The 12,525-nt window shown below is 41.8% G+C and overlaps 1 protein-coding gene across 1 annotated transcript; it reads left to right on the top strand.

Annotated features, from left to right (window-relative positions):
* The first annotated feature begins 811 nt into the window (after positions 1 to 811).
* tmc2a (transmembrane channel-like 2a) lies at positions 812 to 11,984 on the top strand. Its single transcript, XM_037753412.1, has 20 exons — positions 812 to 848; positions 3,144 to 3,179; positions 3,297 to 3,750; positions 3,977 to 4,132; positions 4,878 to 4,968; positions 5,064 to 5,145; positions 5,242 to 5,348; positions 5,687 to 5,785; positions 6,695 to 6,837; positions 7,102 to 7,249; positions 7,397 to 7,585; positions 7,766 to 7,945; positions 8,246 to 8,404; positions 8,699 to 8,827; positions 9,102 to 9,169; positions 9,280 to 9,519; positions 9,614 to 9,739; positions 10,467 to 10,545; positions 10,943 to 11,054; positions 11,396 to 11,984. Exons 1-20 carry the CDS (start codon positions 812 to 814, stop codon positions 11,608 to 11,610), a joined length of 2,850 nt encoding a protein of 949 aa, XP_037609340.1. The 3' UTR covers positions 11,611 to 11,984.
* The last annotated feature ends 541 nt before the right edge of the window (positions 11,985 to 12,525 follow it).

Genomic DNA, 12,525 nt, shown 5'->3' with positions numbered 1-12,525 from the left:
ACAAGGGTGTGATCCACGTCTCACCTATGGGAACCGACAACCATGTAATGGAATCATTTTGGATGTGAAAAATGAGCTCCACTGTATTATTTAATGAGGCTATGTGAGGTGTTTCTCGGATCCGTACGGTTTCCAGCTCTGCACACTCAGGTAGCTGCTGGTTGGCTGACACTGTACCTGCTGTGTTTCTATTGAAAACGTCAGAACAACAACACAATACTGCAGCTGCAAAGTCATCCCAGGGTATATTTACTGTTTGCCTAATGAGCCTCGCATAGGGAAACCTAAACCTTCATTAAATCTTTAGGGCGTCTGGTCTGTGTGTGTGTGGTCTCCAATAACAAGACGAGTGAGAGTGTCTCTTAGCACTGTAGTTGATGTGGTCCTTTGGCCATTTATGAAAAACAAAGCAGGACACAATAATCAAGCCTAGCTAAATAGAGCCACACTGAATGTTTAGTAAGAGTCAAGGCCCTGATATGATCACCTGGTGTGGCCCACCGAGGTATCTCACCACCTCTATGTAGTAATGATGAAATATAAATGCCTCAGCTCCCGGAGAATAACCCGGCCTTTCTGCTTGATAAGCCACAGTGGATCACCTTTGGTTTCCAGAATTCACAGCACCCATCCAAGAACACCTGTTGAGAGCGGGTCACATGCAGCAGTCGTCATAGTGACGGCACTGTCAGATACCTGAGTTGGGTGCTGGCGGGGTGCCGAGGCAGGGGAGAGCCAACCTGCTGGGGGGGAAGACTGGGCGAACGCTGCAGAGGACACAAGAGGACAGACGTGTTTTATAGTCTTCATCATGCCGAGAAAAAGGGACACGGCTTCACACGATGATGGTGAGTTGAAGATTAGAGGATTTATTTATCTTGTAGGTTATAATGATATAAGTTGTATAGTTTATAATAATGTGTGATTTTTAAGAATAATTTGTGTTATAAAATGTACAACCACATACTACTTACAGACTTTGCACAACATTATATGCTTTGATGAAAGATACATTAAATAATACATTATTTAACGTGACATAAAAATAAGATGTGGACTCAAGTCATGTGACTTGGCCTTTTTCCACCAGCAGGAACTCAACGAAGCGTAACATGTAGCCATCATCACAGGTTCCTGCTTTTGTTTCCACTGGTCTGGTCTCCACCCACTGTTGGGCTGAGTTCCTGGAACTAAATGTGGACACCGCTCAGGAGATGATACTAAATGCAAGCTCCAGATACTTTCAGGGGGGTCGCGGTAAACGAAATAGAGACCTATACCATAGAAATACAGCTCCTGTAGAAGTTATCCCTTTTTAACTATATAAAAATGTGATAAACAATGATAAAGTATTAATCCTGTAACCCTGTGTTTATTACTGAAACAGCATACAATCATAATGCTGCTGTATTCACCCCAGTGCTGTAATACTCACACTGGCCGCTGTAACTCACAGCTCTAAGTGATGTAATGCAAACGAACTCCAAGTCACCTCGCAGCTGCAAGGGGCCCAACACAAGGAATCTGTCTCTGACATAATGGATGTCGGGGAGGCACCTAGATCATATGTATGGTATAGGCTATATGCTGATTAGTAGGATATTTTGACAGAGCCCAGTAGATTATTAAGAACACTAAGATATATGATTCTAAAAAGGAGGGATAAGTTCTTTGATCCAGTATATAAGGTTATGATGTAAAGCCCGCGGACAGTCGTGTCCGGACCGGCTCGGGTTTTGGTTATGTTTGTGTCTGCTGATATGAAGCACAAATAAAAACTCTGCTTCTTGCAACATCCTTGTACAGCATCAAGTGATTCATTTGAGTAACCTGTGTTGACTTTCTGACACCATTAAGTTGAACATTGAAGAACATTGAACTGGGATCTCAGCCATTCCAGGCCCAAGGCTTGAGATTTCCAGACTCAACACTCCATAGCACAACTAGGTGTCAAAAACTCCACAGCGGACTTGCTGAGCTAAATGCTAAAGACTGCATGCCAGCATGTTCATAATGACACTGCAAACTAACATGCATCAGCAAGTTTAGACACACATGATGCCTTCAGATGGGGTCGTGTTTACCGCGTTCACTAGAAAGAGTCCGTATGAACGCCCGTCTTGTAATATTCACAACCTTGTGAAAGTGTAAAGTTTCTGAAAGCTCACAGTTTACGAGTTGTGACGTGTTTGTTGATGTTTTTCAGAAATGGCGGAGGCCTTGGAAGTTCATTTTTCGGTGCATAATAAGTTAATATATTGTAATTTTAGTCATATATTGTTTTTCTTTGTAATTTTATAATAGGTCTGAGGAAAATGTTGATATTCCCAAAGGTCTCATCCTTTTCCTCTGTCATTGTCTTTGCATTTCTTTGCATTTCCTGTTTGCGTTACCCACTTGATAGCTTGCTAAATTGTTAATCCTCACTACTTAACCAGTTGAGCGCCAAACATATTGTGTACATGACTTCCCATGTTGTAAACACGAGCTCACGTGTTTCATTCGAAGTGTTGTGATGTGTTCTCATTATTTACGAGACAGTATCTTATAATAACGAGATAACAAAGAGATCATTTCATAGACACAGAAGTGACAATTAGCCTAAAAGAAAGGGTTTACCATTTTTTTTTCTTTGGTAAATGTTGTGCATTTCTGTATCTACCCTGCAGCCATGCTAGCAGCTCTGTGAGGCTGTACTTTGGGTACAGAGCTAAATGCCAACATTGGCATGGTCACAATGACAATGCAAGCTTGCTGATGTTTAGCAGTTAATTACAATGTTCTCAATCATAACTTTAACATTTGCTAATTAGCACTAAACACAAAGTGCAGTTGAGGCTGATGTTAGTTTTGCAGGCACTTTGTCATCCAGTAAAGTATTGAAATGATTTATTTTGACTAGATGATCGCGCGAGATAAAATGTTAATGGATTAGCAAAATGATTTGCCTACAGTTCATCCTGTTGGGAACATGAATGCACAAAATGTCATTGTTTTGGGAAACTAACTTTACTTTTTTTTGCACTGAATTTGGTTATTAATTGTCGAACAGAATTATAATTGTTGGAATTGTCGATGGATGTGCTCGTTGTTTGAGCTGGTTGAGAATTTGATGTGATTTGATTTTGTGTGTCCTTCCTCAGTTGAGGTAGAGATTGACGGAGAGGATGACAGTGATGGTGAGTGGATAAAACAGCTTGTCATGGAACTGATTTGAAAAATAATTATAGTCTAATAATCTAATAACCAGATTACCAAATATGGTACTTTGTGTGTTTTATTTGGTCTTAATGTAGACGGTGGCACCCCGAGGAGAGGGAACAAGAGGCAGGGAGCTGGGAGAGGAGGTGCAAAGGGAAGAGGCCGGGGGAAGAAACCTGCCAGCGAGGACGAAGACGAGGATGATGAGGATGAAGCTCCCAAGGGACGCAGGGGGGCAAACAAGAAGAAGCCCACCAAGAAACGGGGGCGGGGGGGCAAAAATGATAGTGATGATGATGAGAGTGAGGACGAGGCTCCCAAGGGGAAGCGAAAAGGAGCAGCCAATAAGAAGAAAGGAGGCAAAGCTCAGGACAGTGATGAGGACAGTGATGTGGGGAAAGGAAAAAGAGGAAAGAAGGGAGGGGGAAAGAAAGGAGGGAAGGATGAGGAGGACAGTAAGGGTAAGAAAGGGGGTGCCAAAGGGAAGGACAAGGGGAAAGACAAGGACAATGACAAGGACAAGAAGAAGAAGAAGAAAAAGGACGACAGGTAAGAAGTCAAATACATAACCTAAAACATAACCTCCTTCCTATAATTAGTTATTTTAACACTGAAGATCCAAATTCCTTTAATGGACAATATAATTGCCAATACATACAATCAAATTGTCCTGTGATCATTCCCCCTTTTCTCCATCTCAATCTCCATCGCCATCTCCATCTCCATCTCCATCTCCATCTCCCTCTCCATCTCCATCTGCTCATTTCTCCTCTAGTTCATCTGATTCCAACTCAAACTCTGATGAGGAGGAGGAGTCCATGTCGGAGGGAGAGATGGCCCGGTTGATGGAGGAGGTGGAGGAGAAAAAAAAACTGATCGCCACCATCAGGAACAAGCCGTGGAGGATGAAGAGGAGGCTCGTACACCTGAAGTAATCTCTCACACCCGTCCTGGTTTCCTCACCTCAGCCCAGAATCACCGAGCCATATACCAAGCCTTGACATTTTTACTCAATTCAATTTGTAGATGGAATATATGGGGTCATTTTACCTGTAAGAATACACGAAAATGTCTGTTTCACAAGTGAAAACTTATGAAACAAGAGGAAAATTCACAAGTGAAAATATAAACTTGGTAAATTGTACATATTCACATGATGATAGTCAGCATGATGACTTCTGCTTGAAATTATACTTGTGACACCACTTTTCATCTGAAACCATAAGTGTTAGATATTATGTTTTCTGATACTGTATCGATTTTCGAAAACACTATTTTATTCTCAATTAATAGTTTACATGCAAACATTTGTGGCAGACAGTAGTTCATTTTGTGTTGTGCTATGATGATAAATGCAAATGCAGATGTTCTGATTGCATAACTTTTTTTTACTCAGATTTTATGCACATGGTGGTGTTTTCTTTATACTATGACTTAATTACAAAAATTGCATTAAATCGCCTTGCTTACAGTATCGCATTATATCGCAATATATTGTATCTTAACCCCTGTATCGTGATACGTGTCATATCACCAGATTCTTGCCAATCCACAGCCCTAATAAGTGTGCACTTCCCCCAAAACTTGCAGTTGCAATCATCACTTGCCATGGAAAAACATAAATCCAGCTCATTTGAATGGGCATTCATGTCACATGTGACCTTGTTTCTTCACAGGGAGGCTCAAGAATTTGTGGATAAGTTTGAAGGAGCTTTGGGCAAAGGAAAAGGCAGGAAGTGGTACGCCTACAAAGTTATGATGACAAAGGTATGGCACAAAATTCAACCTTTATATCTTTTCTCAGAGTTTTGCTTGTGTGTCCCTTTATAATTTTCACTGTTTTTTCTTTTTTTTAATCTCAGAAATGGATCAAGTTCCAGAGGGATTTTGAGAATTTCAGAACAGCCTGTATCCCCTGGGAGAGGAAGATCAAAGAGGTGGAGAGTAAGTTGTGTTGACAGCTCGCAGCGGTGTTTACCAGCTGAACAGCGACTACCAGTGGACGGATGCTGAGTTTAAATGTCTCCTCCATGTCCTCAGGTCACTTTGGGTCATCTGTGGCGTCTTACTTTATCTTCCTGCGCTGGATGTACGGCATGAACCTGGTCCTCTTTGGTTTCACCTTTGGACTGGTGGTCATCCCTGAGGTGAAATGATGTAGTCCTGTTTCTGAATTAAAAAGCAGGAATAAAATATATTCACATAAAAAAGCATTAAACATATAGTTTGAAAGACATTAAGCTATTTATTATTATTTTATTACTATAAAATAAAAAGTCTAAACAAAAATTAATAATAATCCAGTTAATACAACAAACAGATAAATCAAGTAAAATCAGGATATGCTTTTTGATAAAGAATTTTAAGAAGAAATTCAAAAGATGACGCTGACGCAGCCAGCTGCTGACGGCAGCAGGAAAGTTTACCTGGAGAGTGAAATTTAAAATTTAATTCATCAAATAAAATGTTCCTACTTATTTTCCAGGTTCTGATGGGCCTTCCCTACGGGGCCATTCCCAGGAAGACTGTACCCAGAGCAGATCAGGACACCGCTCAAGACTACTCTGTCCTCATGGACTTCAACGTGAGTCTCATATATGATGATATAAATATGCCCAACCCTCATTGGTTCCAGCGCAGAGGTTACATTTTCAAAGGATGCATGAACATCTGTACAACAGAAGATTTCAGCCTTTTGATGAAACTTTGTACGAGAGTACTTCCTTGTTTATGAATGAAGCGATACGCGAGTTGAAGCAGTTGAAGCAGTTGAAGCAGTTGAAGCAGCGGTGCTGTGTGTGTTTTACCAATCAGTGACAATAGCATAGAAATATTTTGTTTTACTTTTGTATGATACTTTTTTGACGGATGTTTTACTAGCGTCCGGTAGTCGCTTTCAGTCCAAAATTGCAAAAACATAGCGACGCTGCTGGGCGCTGATTATGCAATGGAACGAACAATTGACTTTCACTTCTTGGCAATATACGTTCTTTGGTAATACCACCCGACCCGTGTCTTTTGGTGGGGTAAAAGTCCCTGAGAAAATGTCCCAGGAACTTAATTTAGACCCTGGTCCCCTGCGATTGAATCACAATGAGTTCCTCAAAAGGTTCCCAGTTCCGGGGGAAAGTTCCTGCAATTGAAAAGTGACTTTTGTTGATCCTCTTAAATTATTATAGTATGAACAATACAGAAGAAAATTTGACTATTTTTCCACTTTCTCCAAATCGCTGTTTCCCTCCTGATTCTTTTTTAATCTGTAAACCACAACAGTCGGAGAGAGGAGCTTCAGTTCTTCAGTTCTCTCTCAAAACACACTTTTTCTTTTTATTTAACCTTTAATTACCTAGACATGTAAACCTCCTTTTTGAGAGCATCCTGGCTAAAATGGCAGCTCAACAGCTACTGACTGCTGCACAAATGAACACTAGAGGGAGATGAGAGAGGAGAAAACGAAGGATAACAATAATGATGGCATCTCTTCTTTTCTTAGGGTTACTGCAAATATTCAGTCCTGTTCTACGGATATTACAACAACCAGAGGACCATCGGCTTGCTGAAGTTCCGGCTGCCTCTGTCCTACCTCATGGTCGGGATCGGCACCTTCGGCTACAGCCTGATGGTCGTGATCCGCACGTGAGTCTGAAGCCGCAAACCAGCTCGGGGGGATTCATATGGGTCATTTACTTACTGTTCCTTTAAATGAAATGAAACCAACAGCAAACTTGATCCAACTCAAATCATTCAAATAATCAGAACTGGAGCTCGATGATTTTCTCGCGACAGTTTTACAGGAACAGTGTGTAGCATTTAGGGAGATCTATTGCCAGAAATGGCAGTTTTCTTTAGAGTATAATCAACTGAAAATAAGAATTAGGAAGGCTGTTTTGATTTTTTCAGAATGGCCAAGAACGCTGACGTCGGCGGTGGAGACGGAGACGAAGGAGAGTTCACATTTGCCTGGAAGATGTTCACCAGCTGGGATTACCTCATAGGCAACTCAGAGACTGCTGACAACAAATATGCCTCCATCACCACCAGCTTCAAGGTAACCAATGGCGACCATTTCACAAGAAACATATATGCATGTGTACTGTATTTTCCTTTTGAGCTCACTGCTACACTGCTAAATTCAGTCGATGACGGATTAAGTTCTCTACTGACTGTAAGTCCTTTCTGTTCCTGACAAGAACAGGAGTCCATCGTGGATGAGCAGGAGAACCAGAAGGATGAGAACATTCACCTGCGGAGGTTCCTCAGACTCCTGGCCAACGTCCTGATCATGTGCAGCCTTGGCGGCAGCGGATACCTCATCTACTTTGTGGTGAAGAGGTCTCAGGAGTTCGCCAACAGGGACGATCTCAGCTGGTACGAGAAGAACGAGGTAATGTTACATTTGACACAACAAACACAGTAAGGAAAAGACTTTCCATCATCATGTCGCTCAGCAGAAAAATATGTAAAATATGTAAAACACGGAGATAGAAAGACAAATATAGACAAATAAAATGGTGTTGCCTGTTGACCTGAAGATGTTTATGGTGATTGCGACTGTTTTGGACAGTTGGAGATCATCATGTCTCTGCTGGGTCTGGTGTGTCCCCCTCTGTTTGAGACCATCGCTGAGCTGGAGGACTACCATCCTCGAATCGCCCTCAAGTGGCAGCTCGGACGCATCTTCGCCCTCTTCCTGGGAAACCTCTACACCTTTCTGTTCGCCCTGTTTGACGAGGTCAACACCAAGGTATAGTAGTAGTGTGTGTGTGTGTGTTTACCTGAATTCTCCAACCACATCTCAACACACATGTACCTTTTTCCTAGAAATATAAATATTTATAATGTTAATATTTATATTAGAAAGTGTATGAGTTAAGGCTGAGGTCTGCATTGTTTTGATTTGTGGCTCTATCTGGAACAGTTATCATGTTAGCTTTGGATGGACGATCCACTAGGCATTCATAAAAAACAATACTTTGGATCTTCTCAGTATGCTGAATAGAAACTTGTGTCACCTTTGACTGATTCACTTCTTTGTGCCTTGTAGTTGGAAGAAGAGGAGTCCATTAAGAACGCCACCATCTGGGCCTGGAAGGAGTACACCGCCAACTACACGCGTCTGATGAACGACACCGATGCCATCCCACCCCCCATGAACCCTGCTGATGTCATCAGAGGACCCTGCTGGGAGACCGCCGTCGGCATAGTAATGAAAATAAAAACTGGTTTACTTTTTTTATATGGCGCAGAAACACAAGTATTTCCAAAAGATTGACGACATGACATGATTTTATATTACATCTTATTAGTAAGGGGGTCTTTAGGGGGAGAAAGCAGGTCAGCAGTAGATGTCACATAGAAGTGGTGGACATCATCTGGAAGCTGGGAACCTGAAGAAAGATGTTTCGAGAACTGTGTGAGATGAGAACATGCGAGGCATCATGCTGTCAGACAAACCCTCATGTCCCCATTTAACTCTCCTGAATTTGTGTTGTTCCAGGAGTTTGTGAAGCTGACGGTGTCGGACATTCAGGTGTCCTACCTGACCATCCTGATCGGTGACTTTGCCAGAGCTGTCATCGTTCGCTTCCTCAACTACTGCTGGTGCTGGGACCTGGAGGCTGGATTTGTGAGTCTGACAGCCGAAGCATTTTAATGTTAATGGTTTACTTAAGGCGTGTTTAAAACTTGTCCATAGCTCAGGAAGTAGTGAACTTTAAATTTTAACAGCTGTGATGGAGTAGCTCAGGATGAACTGTATAAACTTTGGTGACCTCTGACTTTTAATTCCCATCAGTCTAAGCTGTAGTGTATTTAGTGCTAATAAGCAAATATTGAATAAATTCAAACTGCAGTTACATTTCAGTAAATAATTTGTAATCTTTGTCTCTGTTCACTTTCAGCCATCATATGGAGAGTTTGACATCAGTGGTAATGTACTTGGATTGGTCTTCAATCAAGGGATGATCTGGTACAAACTTTATTTATATACATGCACTGATATTGATGTGATATGATATATGACACGATACTCACATTCATTTCCCCAAAATACGAAATGTCGATCATGTTCTACTTCAGGATGGGTGCGTTTTATGCTCCTGGGCTGGTCGGCATCAACGTGCTGCGCCTCCTCAGCTCCATGTACTATCAGTGCTGGGCTGTAATGGCCACCAACGTCCCCCATGAGAGAGTCTTCAAGGCCTCCAAGTCCAACAACTTCTACATGGGTCTGCTGCTCCTCATCCTCTTCCTCAGTCTCTTACCTGTCGTCTTCACCATCATGACCATGCCGCCTTCATTTGACTGCGGACCCTTCAGGTAACAGCACAAACTAAAAAAAAAACTCCTATGTAACAAATAATGAGTTATAGGAGCATAGTTACACACATGTTGACCATGCTGATGTTTGCAGTGGGAAGGTGAAGATGTTTGACGTGATCATGGAGACGATTGATTTGGACCTACCGGCCTTCTTGGGGACGCTTTTCAGCTATGCAGCCAACCCAGGCCTCATCATACCAGCTGTACTGCTCATGGTGTGAGTATGGAGGAGACAAAGTGGATATCACACACACACACACACACACACACATTTAAAGCTTTGAATCCAGTGGGCAAGCTCTGGGTCTGAAAAGTAAAGCTAATGCGGAAGTGCCTTAAACTTGCATTCTTTCTAATAGCCAGCAGGGGGCGACTCCTCTGGCTGCAAAAAGAAGTGTGATTGTATAGAAGTCTATGAGAAAATGACTCTACTACTCACTTGATTTATTACCTCAATAAACATTGTAAACATGAGTTTATGGTCTCAATCGCTAGTTCTAAGTCTTCTTGTACACCGTCTCGTGTCACTTCTGGTTGCAAAAACCAAGATGGCAACAGCAATAATGCCAAATTCGAGGCTTCGTAATTGTAGTCCACAACCCAATGGGGGACGTCACGGTGACTACGTCCACTTCTTGTATACAGTCTATGCTTGAACCTAAATTAACCCTTTGATCCAATTTAAATAACTATTAATCTGATTTTAACCATTGGGTTGAATTGTATTTTTAAGCTTCTTGTTTACAAATCTTACATTTTTGTAAAAAGATGCACATTGCACATTCACACATACACATCTCAGGACACACGCAAACACACATACTGTACACACACACACACACACACACAAGCAGCTGTGTGATTACACAAATGAATTGTTGTTTTACAGTCTGTGTCTTTGCAGCCACTGAAAAACAATAAATCCCGTCATTTCTCCTTTACAGACTGGCCATCTACTATCTGAACTCAGTGTCTGAGGCCTATCAAAACTCCAACATAGAGCTGAAGAAGAAGATGCAGATGGTGAGTAGATAATGGGGAAAACCTTACATATACAAGAGGGGGTTGCTGCACAGAGCTGCAGACTACTGAACTGACAGAATAAATTAGCCAAAGTTACTATTGATAACAAAATAGTGCTTATTGTACAATAAGAAAAATGTAGAATATTGTCAGCCTTATCCTTTAAACAACTTGTTGACATATATTTAATATAAATAACAACACAACAGTAGGATGCCTCCTTTACTTTCTTTCTCTTCTTGAATGATTCTGAATGTTTTGCCCCACTTTTTTTCTGTCCACCACCTCTCTCTCTCTCTCTCTCTCTCTCTCTCTCTCTCTCTCTCTCTCTCTCTGTCTCTGTCTATCTCTCTCTCTCTCTCTCTCTCTCTCTCTCTCTCTCTCCCTGTCTTTCCAGGCTCGGGATGAAGAGAAGAACCGGAGGAACAACACAGACAGCACCAACCAGGTCATGAAAGACCTGGAGGACCTGCTGCCCAACCAATCTCTCGTGCGTCCACCAGAGCCTGGTCAGTAAACTCTCTTGAACAGCTGATCGTCCTGTACTGATATATGAAATATAGCTACTAAATGTCTCCAGAATAAATATATTTTCAGTTGTTAATATTGTTAAGTGTTGAAATAAATACTGAAGTATTGTATGTATGTGCATATTACTAATCCACCGTTTCCCCCCCCTATACTATACCATAAAACTACAATTCCTTCTGGATATCAAACACTAATATTCATGGGCTTGTAAGAAATACTAACAGCTCTGATGTTCTGCATTCATTGAGGTATTAATGTTGTGAATTCGAAACTAAGGTGTGACTGCTCCGCTGATTAATCACCATCTCTGTCTAAACAGAAAAGACACCTGAGCCAGAAGCAAGGCCAACTAAGACGAAGCCCGGGTCAGCCGGTAAAGGCGTTAACCTGCAGAAAGACGTGACACTGGCATCGCCCAATCCCAACGCTCGAGGGCCAGTGAGGCAGGCGCCAGGGCAAAGAGGACCTGGAGCGGGGCCGGGTCCTGGACCGGGCCGAGGCCGAGGCCGTGGGAGAGGGGCCCCTCCGAGATAACAGTATGAGCAAATCACATTCCTGCAAGCCGTGTTCATCCCTCAGACAATCTGTGTTCATTTCACAACTGGAGACATAAATAGGCACAAAAACAAGGTGTTGAAAGTGTGGCATTTCAGTTCCAAGGACCTTCATTAGGTCTTCATATTTCCTTACTGAAAGCAAAAGTTCAAAGTTCACCAATGTCCTTGGGCCAAGGTATAAGCGCAATAGTACTAATAATAATTTCATCACCTCCACTTCTTTGTACATTATTTTCATATTCTGAGACAATGTATTGTCTATTTTTGCTCACATATACTAACGTTATTGTGTGGTCACGTCTGTGCTCAGGCTGTTTTCGTTTTCTCTTACATTTACACTGACTTTGTAATTCACGGTATGATTCTGACTTTGAATAAAGTTTAAAATCTTTTAATAACATCTTTGTAGTGGTTCAGTTTATATCCATTTTTTTATTTTATTGTGTAATATCTTAATGAATTTTTTGTATCAATCGTATTGGCACTAGAATCTATCTTCAAAACGAAAACGTAGGTATCGGTAGTATTGATATTTTCCGATTGATACGCCCCCACCCCTACCGAGCACCACTCACTTCGCACTACACAGACACTCTACGCACTGGATCTACTCCAAATGACTCTACAGAGGGCCATTGCCATTTTCGCATCAGTCACCAGAGCTCTCTAACACGCTTGGCACACGGGAGAGGCTTCAGTTGGCTGCAATCTCCTCACATCACCGCAAGATACAGCTAGATCCTACACACTGCACCTTTAATACAGCTTTTTTTACATTATGTAATAGTAGCCTCCTCCCCAACACCTGTAAACAGATGGTGGTAAAATCAGCAGTATCAGTTTAATAGAAAATGTGGAACTTCCGGTTCAGTCATGTAATCGTGCAAAAACA

The sequence above is a fragment of the Sebastes umbrosus genome, chromosome 19, assembly GCF_015220745.1.
Source record: "Sebastes umbrosus isolate fSebUmb1 chromosome 19, fSebUmb1.pri, whole genome shotgun sequence".
NCBI lineage: Eukaryota > Metazoa > Chordata > Actinopteri > Perciformes > Sebastidae > Sebastes > Sebastes umbrosus.
The sequence above is the reverse complement of the archived record's forward strand: the minus strand, read 5'-3'. Positions and strand labels throughout refer to the sequence as shown.